The sequence below is a fragment of the Liolophura sinensis genome, chromosome 3, assembly GCF_032854445.1.
Source record: "Liolophura sinensis isolate JHLJ2023 chromosome 3, CUHK_Ljap_v2, whole genome shotgun sequence".
Taxonomy (NCBI): Eukaryota; Metazoa; Mollusca; class Polyplacophora; order Chitonida; family Chitonidae; genus Liolophura; species Liolophura sinensis.
In genome coordinates, this window is record NC_088297.1 from 21,087,285 (window position 1) to 21,100,960 (window position 13,676).

The 13,676-nt window shown below is 37.8% G+C and overlaps 1 protein-coding gene across 4 annotated transcripts; it reads right to left on the bottom strand.

The window, feature by feature from the left end:
• Positions 1-1,163: 1,163 nt before the first annotated feature.
• LOC135463609 (protein cereblon-like) lies at positions 1,164-13,623 on the bottom strand. Of its 4 annotated transcripts, XM_064740944.1 has the most exons (7): positions 13,477-13,611; positions 10,920-11,120; positions 9,280-9,426; positions 8,479-8,534; positions 5,832-5,911; positions 4,531-4,616; positions 1,164-2,283 (listed from the first exon to the last, which is right to left on the bottom strand). In XM_064740944.1, the coding sequence occupies exons 2-7, from the start codon at positions 10,939-10,941 to the stop codon at positions 2,240-2,242; spliced, it is 435 nt and encodes a 144-aa protein (XP_064597014.1). In that variant the 5' UTR covers positions 10,942-11,120; positions 13,477-13,611; the 3' UTR covers positions 1,164-2,239. The 4 variants fall into 4 exon arrangements, with proteins under 4 accessions (XP_064597014.1, XP_064597012.1, XP_064597013.1 ...); XM_064740942.1 differs by lacking the exon at positions 10,920-11,120 and having other exon boundaries at positions 13,455-13,623; XM_064740943.1 differs by having other exon boundaries at positions 10,920-13,590.
• Positions 13,624-13,676: the final 53 nt, after the last annotated feature.

The following is a 13,676-nucleotide window of genomic DNA, read 5'->3' on the forward strand; positions in this document are numbered from 1 at the left end:
ACATCCTGTTGACCTATTTGCAACAATACCGCATATGATTGGTCAGAGGCATATTCGTGCTTATTAGTGCTCTTTGTTCAGATAATCATGGACTGTATGTTAGCAGCATCTTCAATCTTGTGACAAAGTGAAATACTGGCTTCTTTCAGAGACACATTACAGGGGCTCTGGAGAATGGAGACATGACATATCAATGACAACTCCTTGATTTTTTTTTTTTTGTTTTTTAAGTGTAAACTTTCAGTTCTACACCATTTTTTAACTACAGCAATCAACTATCATATCTGAGTACACTGGTCAATACATCATCCAAAAGAACAAAGAAAGGTGTTTCTCTACTCTAAGATTTTTTCTTTATTCCGGGCATTTTTTTCTTATCATATAATGTCTGTCTTTGTGACATATCATATAATACAATAACAGCTTCAAAGATGGCACCTGGGACCAATCTAGGGTCAGGCCATACCAAATACATTAAAAATGAAACTTGTTGCTGCCTCGTTTGGTGCTCAGCACTGAGAGGTCAGAACAAGGAAACAAGACTGGTTGGCCCAGTGTTAGTGTAATGCAACTAGGTGGGGTGTCATGTTTGGTGTCTTTGGCATGATACTTCAGTGGCTGCAGCAGTTTGGTGGCATAGACACAGTATATACTTACTCTGAATGAATCCTCATCATACAAGTGAAATATTGATGCTTGGACTGGCTCTGGCACAAGAAGACACAGTAAGTATACACGCACCCAGTAAATCATCACTGTCATACCACTGAAAAGTCGCTAAGTATGATGTAAAACCCCAAGCTGATTATGCTGGTAGTTGCCAACATGCCTACTGTATGCCACACATTTGTTATAATAATAATAATAATAATTTATTTTCTGAGGGAGATCAGTTAATTACCAAACCAAAGTTATTTAAGTCCCTCAAGCATATAACACACATTCACACAAAAGGTTATTTACGGTATATAAGCCTATACACTATATACTGTCCTGAGGTGACTGATTATAGCTCTAGACTGGAATAGACCCTTTCACCGAGTTTGTGCTAACCTATTCTATGTCGATTTTGGACCAACAACATAAAAACGAGTGTGATCACATCCAGGTGGTGCAGACAGTTCTGGGAGTCTCGGAGGTAACTGAGGCGCTACCATGGATCAAAAAGACACGGGGATGAGACAGACACTGGGATGAGACAGACACGGGGATGAAACAGACACTGGGATGACAAAGATGAAACTATTTATCGTACTCATAATTTGGACATTTTTAGCATTTCTGAATTGAACTCTGAACCTTTTTCTGATGCATTTTTTGTATAAATAAAGAGGAATTCCTCCAAAGAGAAGACAAATCTCATGCCTGGAGACAGCATCAGCCGACTGAGTTTTACACTCCCAGTATACTTACAGTTAATATGTAATCAAAAAAGTAATCAAAAAAGTGGGCAATCTCCCATAAGACTGAATAATCCCAAGAAAACAGCTGGTGCTTTGTATAAAAGACTGTATTAAAACTGATTTGTAAATTGAATTAAAAATATGATGGTTTACCAATAAAAAAACATTCAGTTTTCATACAAATTTCTTTTATTCGCAGACTTAGAAGCTCTCAGAAAGCATCAATTTGAGCTACATTTTGTAGTATGTCTTTATGCACGACCACAATGTCACCTTCAAAGTTTGGGGACAAAACCTTCAAGTTGTTTTTAGATATGGCCCTGAGTACCAACACTCACAGTGCTGCCTCACTGGAACACCATGCCAAGAACACCATGTATGACACTGGGCTGACCACATAAAAAATTGCATGAAATTATATTCGATATACTGCAATTCATGTCACAAAATGCATTGCAGAATTTGGCTTTCATGTCATCATGGCTCAGGGTTATATACTTCTAAATCTCCTCTTGCCAACGGTAAAACTATATTTCAATATTTTGGTTTTATTTAAACCATTTTCAAGAATCTTGTACATCCTTGCAACTTTTGATGGAGTTGCCACAGTACTCTACTTTAGCTTGTGAAGCTTATGAGAGGAAATGGGAATAAACACATTTGCCAACATGGACTTTTATCTACTGTACCACTCTCCACCATGGACAATGCACAATGAGATTCCTTACCAGCGACATTACAACAATGTTCATGAAATAAGCACTTTGTCAACATGACAGTAAGTTACAAAAAATAAACTTTAACAAATGGTGCATTCTTTCTCCAAACTTCTCATATCAGCTTTTGTAGGACTTGGGGATGATGAGCAATGACTCAGCATCTGGGAAAAAAACAAGAAGGAGAAAACAAGAAACATTTTTAATTTTAAAGCATTTATGCAATCAGGTGTTAAACCGATGCACTGTAATTCTTCAACCTTTTCGCATGTTTGTGAGGTGTTTATTCAAGCACATTCTGAAGGTATTATTCTGTGTAGACTGATAAAATTATACTTTTCTCTTAAGCCCTGAAACTGGCCAATCCAGCCAATGCAGTTTTGTCTCCAAAATCAAATTTAAAAAATGCATAAATTGCACTGAAAGTTGCTCTTTCATATGAGAAAAGGTTGAGGAATTGGGGTAATTAGAATATCCAGCTAAAAGGTGTTCTACAGCCAGTGCACATTAACAGCTCGAACATTTGACATGTTTGACGAAAAAAAATACAAAAAAAGTAATATGAAATATTCCCATTCCAAAGCAATAATTGTATAAAAGCTAGAGCACTTGATGGAAAACAACCAAAGTATTAAATTAAACCACAACTGGGCATGATCTTGCAAGATTTTTTCCATGTCCACTAAGTATGAAGACCGACATCATAAATTAATCAAAAACTCTCCATTAACCAGAGATGAAGTAGAACATCACACTAACCCTAAATATTCAACATTTTCAACTGTCTTTATTTACAACCAGTATTTTGAAACATTCTGAGAGAGCTAAGAGAGTGGAGAAAGAATTTGCACAGTTTCATGAAGGTTACATCTTTAATGATGCGAACAAATCATTTTAGCGTCATTGTCATATTAACTGTATGGAAATATTCGGCTGAAAACAGTGCTTTGGTGGTTTAGAAAGGATGAAGATTTAGTAATACTGTGATTAGTATTACTAACAAATGAAAAATTTGAAATAGGGTTATAGTCTAGTCAGTTAATTGTTACAGATAGCCTGAGTGATGCTAGAAAGTATTCTGTTATTTCAGTAGATTATTCTGTTATTTCTGTAGATTATTCTGTCCCTGTAGCAGATTATTCTGTCACTGCAGAAGATTATTCTGTCCCTGCAACAGATTATTCTGTCACTGCAGAAGATTATTCTGTCCCTGCAGCAGATTATTCTGTTACTGCAGCAGATTATTCTGTTACTGCAGAAGATTATTCTGTCCCTGCAACAGATTATTCTGTCACTGCAGAAGATTATTCTGTCCCTGCAACAGATTATTGTCTCTGCAGCAGATTATTCTGTCCCTGGAGCAGATTATTCTGTCACTGCAGAAGATTATTCTGTCCCTGCAGCAGATTATTCTGTTACTGCAGCAGATTATTCTGTTAAATACAGAACACATATTCTATTAATTCAACATAGAAGAAAACATAGAATTGCATTGGACAAACTGAATATTAAGTTGGATATGACAAAAAAATGTTATATTAATAGAATACCATCTAGCATCACTCAGACAACAGATTTTCTATTAGAACTGATAGATCATTTTTTTTAGTGTATTATAGGTAACACTGAATAGATATCATTTGCCTTTATGACTTTTAGCCTACAGACTGGATTTATCAACTGATCAAGGCATAACATACAGAGTATACCCTAGCATCATAGAATCTCAATCAAAATTGATAGATTTTTTTGTTTTTTGAGTGTACTTTTGCCTAAATGACTTTTTTCCCTACACAATGGATTTATCTATTGATCAAGGCATAAAATGTAGTGTAAGAAGCATGCTGTGAATCAGTGAAGAAGACAAAACCATTAGCCTTTCGATGTTATGATGTTAAACAAGTGAAAAGTATGTATGGATGTACAGTATCCATGGAGTTTTATGTCACATTTGACAATATTTCAGTCACACCTAGTGACGAAGCATCAATAGATGTGCGACCTTATAATGTGTCTTCTTGTGGCAGGGCAAGTCCATGCTACCAAGGTGCTGCTGCCACTGAAATATCATGCTGAAAACACCAGAAATGACACCCCATTCCAGTGATATTATACTGACACCGGGCCAACCAGTCCTGTTTCCTTGCTCTATGCTTTATCAATGCTGAGTGCCAAGCTAAACAGCAACAAGTACCATTTTTATAGTCCTTGTTATGATAGACTGGGGTTTGATCTAAAGTCTCGCGAATCTGATCAAATGAAAACAGGTTGACAGCAAATAATAGCTTTTTCTCCGTTTTAAATCTTCTTTGCTTAATTAGTACAAAGTCTTTGTGTTATCTTTTCATTATTTTACTTTATCAATGCTAAGAGTGACCAAACAGTGAATAAAAACACAGAGAAATACTCACAGTTTTGATGTAGTAACTTGTCCAAGATCAAGCCCACAAAACTTTTCTTATCACTTTGTACATAATTTTCCACTGCTTCAAACACCCTGTCATGAACAGATTTATGCATTTATTTACATAAATTTATCTATTTACTTAATAATAATTTTTCTTGATCTGCAAGAATTAAACATAATATGGGTGAGTAGGTTGGCATTCCCATACAATGCACAACCTAACTGACAAATCTTAAAATACTGTGAGAGTTGGATATAAGCATGCAAATGGTGACTAGACCTCTTTCAAGAAAATGAATTGGGCAGCCCAGTCAGACTGCAATTTATCTAGAAAAACAGCTCAATGCTGCTTCTATTCACTATTCAGAGTTTTATAACCTGAAATCATTTCTTTGAAGGCAGAGTGATGTTATTTATTTACTTGATTGATGTTTTACGCCATTGTGAACAATATTTCACTTATACCACAGCAGCCAGCATTAGGGTGGGAAGAAACCACACCCATAAATAAGGTTGCTGGCAGACATTTCAACGTATGTCCCGAAAGGAAGCTCACAGAGACCGCAACATGCTCTGCGCCGCGGCACGCCAACAGACACAGACACGGACAGCCGTACTATATATTTAGAAGAACAGCTAAATTTCATACATGCTGCTGGTAGGTAATCGCAAACAAGAGCTTAGCAACTTGAAAATATGCCACGGCAGACTGATTATAATAGTCATTATGTCATCAGGCTTTGTGTTGATCCTCAAAACACGCAGGATCATTATTATTATATCAAACTCTTCACTGATGCGCATCTTCAAATACAGTATTGATACAATAAAACCAATATAAAGGGGAATAACTCATACTAGATAGGCTTCTGCTGTGGTGGAATAAGATGAAAGGTGGAAACCTTATAAAGTCTCGCTTCAAATGCAATTTCAGCAGACCGAAATCAATCGCGAACTTGTTGTCAAAATTATAGATGTGAAATTTAACTAAAAACAGTACGAAAGTTTCCATAGTAATCAGGAATCAGTCGTTTGCGATCTTGAAATTTCTCAATTGAAACATCCTGGATATTTGGCAATCCTCTCTAAGTGAAGAGCTTTGAACTTTAGAAAAGTTACAGACGGATGCACAGAGTGATGGTCAAATGACAAAACCATGATACAGACATATACCAAAAAACACGCCCAAAAGCAAGAAACTAAGTATCTATTAATAATATTCTGGTCATCTGATTGGTGCCGTCCACGTGAAGAGCTTAGAAGATTGGATGTGTTCCAAAGCTAAGGTGTACGTAAACAACTTACCAGCCTAAATGAGTTCCACAGCGAGGACACACAGCTATGGTCCATGTAAACCCTGGGAACCAGCTGTCTTCACTGTACGCCTGACATCAACACAAAATACATGTGAGAGTAAAAAATACACATCAGTGTGAATAATACACATCAGTGAGTAAATAATACACATCAGTGAGTAAATAATACACATCAGTGAGTAAATAATACACTTTAGTAAGTAAATGATACACATACATAATACTATATACATACATATAAATATATATATATTATAAGTTTAGTGTTTCAAGTGACACATTTTGCTACATTCCCCTTATGATGTCAGTTATGATTTTTTTTTTGTCACGTTACATTTATTTCTTATCAGAATAACTTAAGTTCTGGAATCAACTGTATCATTCTGAGAGCTTTGCGAGCTTTTGAAAGTGCGTTTTAACAGACCAAACATTCAATGAACTACAGTAATACACATTCAGGCATTTTCAGATTTTAGTTTGATTTTTTGTAAATAACAAAGAACAATTGCAGTTTGTCATACAATGACTTGAAAAGCCCCATTTTAACTAACACCCTACATACATGTAGTGTTTTACAACGTGAAATATCTCACTCTGTCATACAATGATTTGAAAAGCCCCACTTTAACTAATAGCCTACATACATGTAGTGTTTTACAACATGAAACTTCTCACTCTGTCATACACTGACTTGAAAAGCCCCATTTTAACTAATAGCCTACATACATGTAGTGTTTTACAACGTGAAACTTCTCACTCTGTCATACAATGATTTGAAAAGCCCAATTTTAACTAACACCCTACATACATGTAGTGTTTTACAACGTGAAACTTCTCACTCTGTCATACAATGATTTGAAAAGCCCAATTTTAACTAACACCCTACATACATGTAGTGTTTTACAACGTGAAACTTCTCACTCTGTCATACAATGATTTGAAAAGCCCCATTTTAACTAATAGCCTACATACATATAGTGTTTTACAACGTGAAACTTCTCACTCTGTCATACAATGACTTGAAAAGCCCCATTTTAACTAATACCCTACATACATGTAGTGTTTTACAACGTGAAACTTCTCACTCTGTCATACAATGACTTGAAAAGCCCCATTTTAACTAATACCCTACATACATGTAGTGTTTTACAACGTGAAACTTCTCACTCTGTCATACAATGATTTGAAAAGCCCAATTTTAACTAATAGTCTACATACATATAGTGTTTTACAACGTGAAATTTCTCACTCTGTCATACACTGACTTGAAAAGCCCCATTTTAACTAATACCCTACATACATGTAGTGTTTTACAACGTGAAACTTCTCACTCTGTCATACAATGATTTGAAAAGCCCCATTTTAACTAATAGCCTACATACATATAGTGTTTTACAACGTGAAACTTCTCACTCTGTCATACAATGACTTGAAAAGCCCCGTTTTAACTAATACCCTACATACATGTAGTGTTTTACAACGTGAAACTTCTCACTCTGTCATACACTGACTTGAAAAGCCCCATTTTAACTAATACCCTACATACATGTAGTGTTTTACAACGTGAAACTTCTCACTCTGTCATACAATGACTTGAAAAGCCCCATTTTAACTAATACCCTACATACATGTAGTGTTTTACAACGTGAAATTTCTCACTCTGTCATACACTGACTTGAAAAGCCCCGTTTTAACTAATAGCCTACATACATGTAGTGTTTTACAACGTGAAACTTCTCACTCTGTCATACAATGACTTGAAAAGCCCCATTTTAACTAATAGCCTACATACATATAGTGTTTTACAACGTGAAACTTCTCACTCTGTCATACAATGATTTGAAAAGCCCCGTTTTAACTAATACCCTACATACATATAGTGTTTTACAACGTGAAACTTCTCACTCTGTCATACAATGACTTGAAAAGCCCCATTTTAACTAACACCCTACATACATGTAGTGTTTTATAACGTGAAACTTCTCACTGTGTCATACAATGACTTGAAAAGCCCCATTTTAACTAATACCCTACATACATGTAGTGTTTTACAACGTGAAACTTCTCACTCTGTCATACACTGACTTGAAAAGCCCCATTTTAACTAATACCCTACATACATATAGTGTTTTACAACGTGAAATTTCTCACTCTGTCATACAATGACTTGAAAAGCCCCATTTTAACTAATACCCTACATACATGTAGGGTATTACAACGTATTTTACAACGTGAAATTTCTTACTCATATCATACATGTATCAGTCAGATTAACAAGTGGCAGAAATGTTCATGTAATCCAACAGAGCCTTAAAAAAATACTACCTAGTCACAAGGTACAAGTACCTAACAGTTTCAGCATCAGTTCAGCCATATTTCTAACACGACATCACCCTATCTCTACACTCGCTGTACACCACTGCCACAACAACATCCTTCCAACAGACACCAAAGGTTATCGCTGAATGCTTGTTTGTAGGTTCGCACAAGGACATTTGCGGTAAGGCTACAAATAAACCACATGATCACATGTACATGTAGCTAGGGTTCAAAGCTGTCTAATGGTGGCAGTGATGTAAAGTCAGGAGAGAGGCCAACATATGAACTTACTATAATGTAAAAAGCAAGTTACTTACCTTGTCAACCTTTAAAACATCGGCATCTTTTGATGTGATTACTTCAAAATGGCTACCTGCAAGGGACAAAAATTATATTTTGATATTTCCAAAATGTTCACATCACAGCCTCATCCATTCTATATACAAATATATGTATGTATCTGGTGGTTACATTCAGTACTAATGTTTGACGTTCACTGTAGTAATCACTTATCTCCCCCCATCCTCCCAAAATTTATTATAACATTTGGAGTTGTAGCCCGGACATGAAATCCTATACATTTTTATAGTATATATAGGGGAAAATGATTATCTGGTTACCATGACAAGCGCAGAAATGGACAAATGTGAGTCGCGACACATCATCATCTGTCTGTGTATGTATCTACCAAATATTAAATTTCTTCCCAGTTATTTACTTATTTATTTGACTGGTGTTTTACGCCGTACTCAAGAATATTTCACTTATATGACGGCGGCCAACATTATGGTGGGAGGAAACCGGGCAGAGCCCGGGGGAAACCCACAACCATCCGCAAGTTGCTGGTAAACCTTCCCACGGCCGGAGAGGAAGCCAGCATGAGCTGGACTTGAACTCACAGCGACCGCACTGGTGAGAGACTCTTGGGTCATTACGCTGCACTAGCACGCTAACCAACTGAGCCACGGAGGCCCCTTAAATTTCTACCCAGAATACAGTTGGAGTTATAGCTTGGACACAAAATCATATCTTTTTATATATAGAGTATACAGGGAAAATGGCAATCTGGTAACCATAACAATCATGGAAATGAACAACTGATACAAGTTTGTAATCACCTTGTGGATTTCTAAAAAGTTGTATGAGTACTTTATCTTTGCCATGAATACTATCATTTCTCTGACGATAAGACAGAATACTGGGGATGCTGACCACGCTGTCAAATCTCACTACATCATGTCCACACTGTTGACACAGCAGGAAATCTGCAAACCAATTCAAGTACAGAATAAAGTGGCATGTCAAAGTATTAAATCATTATTTCATAAAATCACCAAGCCAGTCATGTCCTCACCCACCCAGTCATGTCATCACCCAGTCAGTCATGTCATCACCCAGCCAGCCATGTCCTTACCCAGCCAGTCATGTTCTCGCCCAGCCAGCCATATCATCACCCAGCTGGTCATGTCCTCACCCAGCCAGTCCTGCCCTCACCCATACGGTCATGTCATCACCCAGCCAGTCATGTTATAACCCAGCTAGTCGTGTCATCACCCAGCTAGACATGTCATCATCCAGCCAGTCATGTCATCACCCAGCCAGTCATGTCATCAGCCAGTCATGTCCTCACCCAGCCAGTTTGTCATGTCATCACCCAGCCTGTCATGTCCTCACCCAGCCAGTCATGTCATCACCCAGCCAGTCATGTCCTCACCCAGCTAGACATGTCATCACCCAGCCAGTCATGTCCTCACCCAGCCAGTCATGTCATCACCCAGCTAGTCATGTCATCACCCAGCCAGTTTGTCATGTCCTCACCCAGCCGGTCATGTCCTCACCCAGCTAGACATGTCATCACCCAGCCAGTCATGTCATCACCCAGCCTGTCATGTCATCACCCAGCCAGTCATGTCCTCACCCAGCCAGTCATGTCCTCACCCAGCCAGTTTGTCATGTCATCACCCAGCCGGAGTCATGTCCTCACCCAGCCAGTCATGTCATCACCCAGCCAGTCATGTTATAACCTAGCCAGTCATGTCATCACCCAGCCAGTCATGTCTTCATCCAGCCAGTTATGTTATCACTGACCCAGTTATGCTATCATTCAGCCAGTCATGCCATCACCCAGCCAGTCATGTCATCACCAAGCTAGACATGTCATCACCCAGCCAGTCATGTTCTAATCTAGCCAGTCATCATCTAGCCAGTCATGCCATCACCCTGTCAGTCATGCTATCATTAAGCTGATCACATCACCCAGTCAGTCATCACCCTGAGTGTCATGTTATCACCTAGTCATTCATGTCATTGCACAGCCAGTCATGTTATCACCTAACCAGTCATGTTATCACCCAACCAATGTGATCCTCTGCCCAGCCTTCTCATCGCCAAGTCATCATCACCCAGCTTGTCATGTCATTATCCAGCCAAGTCATGTTATCAACCAACCAGCCAGCTATGTCATCACCCAATGAGTCCCGTCACCGCTCCACCAATTATGTTGTCACCCATCCAGTTGGGTCATATCACCCACCCAATTTTGTCATATCACCCATCAAGTATTATCCTCCATCCAGTTGTGTCATATCACCCATCCAGTTGTGTCATATCACCCCACCAGTTGTCATATCACCCACCCAGTTGTGTCATATCACCCATCAAGTATTATCCTCCATCCAGTTGTGTCATATCACCCACCCAGTTTTGTCATATCACCCATCAAGTATTATCCTCCATCCAGTTGTGTCATATCACCCACCCAGTTGTGTCATATCAGCCATCAAGCATTATCCTCCATCCAGTTGTGTCGTATCACCCACTCAGTCGTGTCATATCACCCATCAAGCATTATCCTCCATCCAGTTGTGTCATATCACCCATCCAGTTGTGTCATATCACCCATCAAGCATTATCCTCCATCCAGTTGTGTCGTATCACCCACTCAGTCGTGTCGTATCACCTTTTCATCAAATATTATCCTCCACACAGTGTCATCACCATGTACTTGTATCAGCACTCAACTATAAATTCTATCATTGTCTAGACTTGTAGAAATTATAACCAGCAGTTCCTTAGAGTTATTAATAACGATGAGTTTATAACTGGTTCAGTGGTGATCGATTTCAAAAAAGCATTTGACCTAATTGATCACACCTTACTTTCAAAATATTTAAATACCCACAGCTTCACTGACAATATTTTATGATAGATATCTTCTCTAGGCTCTACGTAACAATAAATCAATGTTAATAAAAACTTATCCTGGTATCTGAATTTAATATCTGCGGTTCCCCCAAGATTCAAGTCTTGGTCCTTTCTTGTTTAACATCGTCGTCATATGACTGAAAAATTGTTGAGTACGACGTTAAACCCCAAGCACTCACACACTCACTCACTCACTCACTCTTGTTTAACATTTATCTGAATGACTGATCGTGAAATAAAATCTGATCGTGATCTTGAATTTTATACTGAGGACACTTTACCGCATGTACTGTTTTTTTTTTTCAACACATATCTGAAGCTGAAACAACCTCAAATTCCAATCTTCAACATATTTATACATCGATGGTGTTCAGCAAAAAAAATAAAGATTTAAGGAAATAAAACTAATAATTTCCTGACTGGACAATCTCAAAAACAAAAGACGTGTTGCCAGTATCCTGTCAATATTAAAAGTTAATGGTCTGCAAATTGACAAAGTAAATAATCTACTGAAGTTACGTTGATTTACATGAAAATGAAAGTCTTACCTGGGAAAGAAGAATGTTCATGCTGTATGTGATATTACATGTGTGTCTAAGCTATCATCTGTTCATGGAGAGCTCTATTATAAAGCATACCTTCTTCCCCATTTAAACTACAGTACCCTAAATAACCTAAAATTTCGTTCATGACTAAATTGCTCACTTTTCCAGATTCCGCAAGTTGTATTGATTTTAGAAAGGTGCTTTGAGAGGTGTTTGGAAGGTAGGGTGATATCCTACCAGGAAAATGTAAATTTTGGCACCAGAAGTAATATCTCATTACATTAATTTCCAAAAAGCCTCTTTTATGTTGAAATTTTTAGGTCAATTTGTGTATTGTGTTTCCATACGTTTTATGTGCTCTAAGGCACTTCTGGAAAAATTGTACAATGTTGATATTAAACAAAAGTTAAAAGTACTGAACTTTCAATTCAATTTATGCATCCTTTGATTTGATTTGGGGACAAAATTACACTGGTTGGGTTGGCCAATTTCAGGGCTTCACAAAAAGTATAATTTTATCAGTCTACACAGAATAATGCCTTCAGAATATGCTTGAATAAACAGCTTGTAAACATGCAAAAAAGTTGAAGAATTAAAGTGCCTCTGAAATCCTATAAGCCTTAACAAAAACTACAAATAAAGTCATCCTGAAATCAAAAAGATCTCACAATCTACACGTTTGAATGACTAAAAATCCCTGAACATATGAAATATACGTCATCACTGTTAAATGATTATAGGAAATCTTTCTTAAACTGAAAGTTTAAATTGGAACTATACTCTCACTACTACTCTCCACACTGCCACCTCAGTACAGCATCTCCACCATTTATATGACAAGTGGTTCATCAACATATCAGGATAGCTTAGCTACAGTTCCTCTTAGCTACATACAACTAAGAAACAAATGGTTTTACCCTCATTTCTCCATAGATTCCTCTACGTTTGTATATGGATAACAACTTCTGATTTATTTCTTTGTAACATTTTGATGCCAACATGCAAATACCTAATGCTGCCAGATCTTAACACCACTTTGAAAACCTGCCAACTCCTCCACCAAAGACTCTAGGGATATTCTGCTCTACACTGGCACTTAACTTCACTCTGATCAAATGGTCATGCAGCTATGATTTTGTTCATTTCATAACTTCTGTTCCTATCAAAGAGCTAGGTTTTCAGATCACCTCCGCATGCTACCCTATCAACCCCACTAAGTGCAGACAGCATGGTAGCCAGAAGTGCCAGAAATAAATCAGAAATATGTACTGATACGAAACTCTGTGCAACTTGTAAGTGCCCCTTGTCTTCAAAAATTTAAGTACTTATGTCTTTTGGATGGCATTTTTGTGGACTTTTATTCATTTTTTTTTAGCAATATAAACAAGAGTGTTCGACTTTTCATGGTTATTTTGGTGTAGGCCTATAGAGGGCTGGGGTCATTGAATGGGGTTACTGTAATCAACAATCAAAACAAGCAGTGTGAACAAGCCGCTGTGTGGAGTTTGGATTTCGCCGGGTGTGCATATTCCGCAAACACATACCACAGAGACAATTTTTTTTTACCATCAAATTCATCCGAAACCGCTGTTAAACACAAAGCTATCAGATGCACAGTCAATAACGCTGCCAAAATATCTGCAACATTACACTTTACACCGGAAAATACGCTTTGAAAGAAGAAATTGCGCAAGTCATTTCGGCCGTCCTCCATTTTATGCCACGCACTCTGGGATATGTTTAGGTCACGAGTTGCTTTGCCTGCG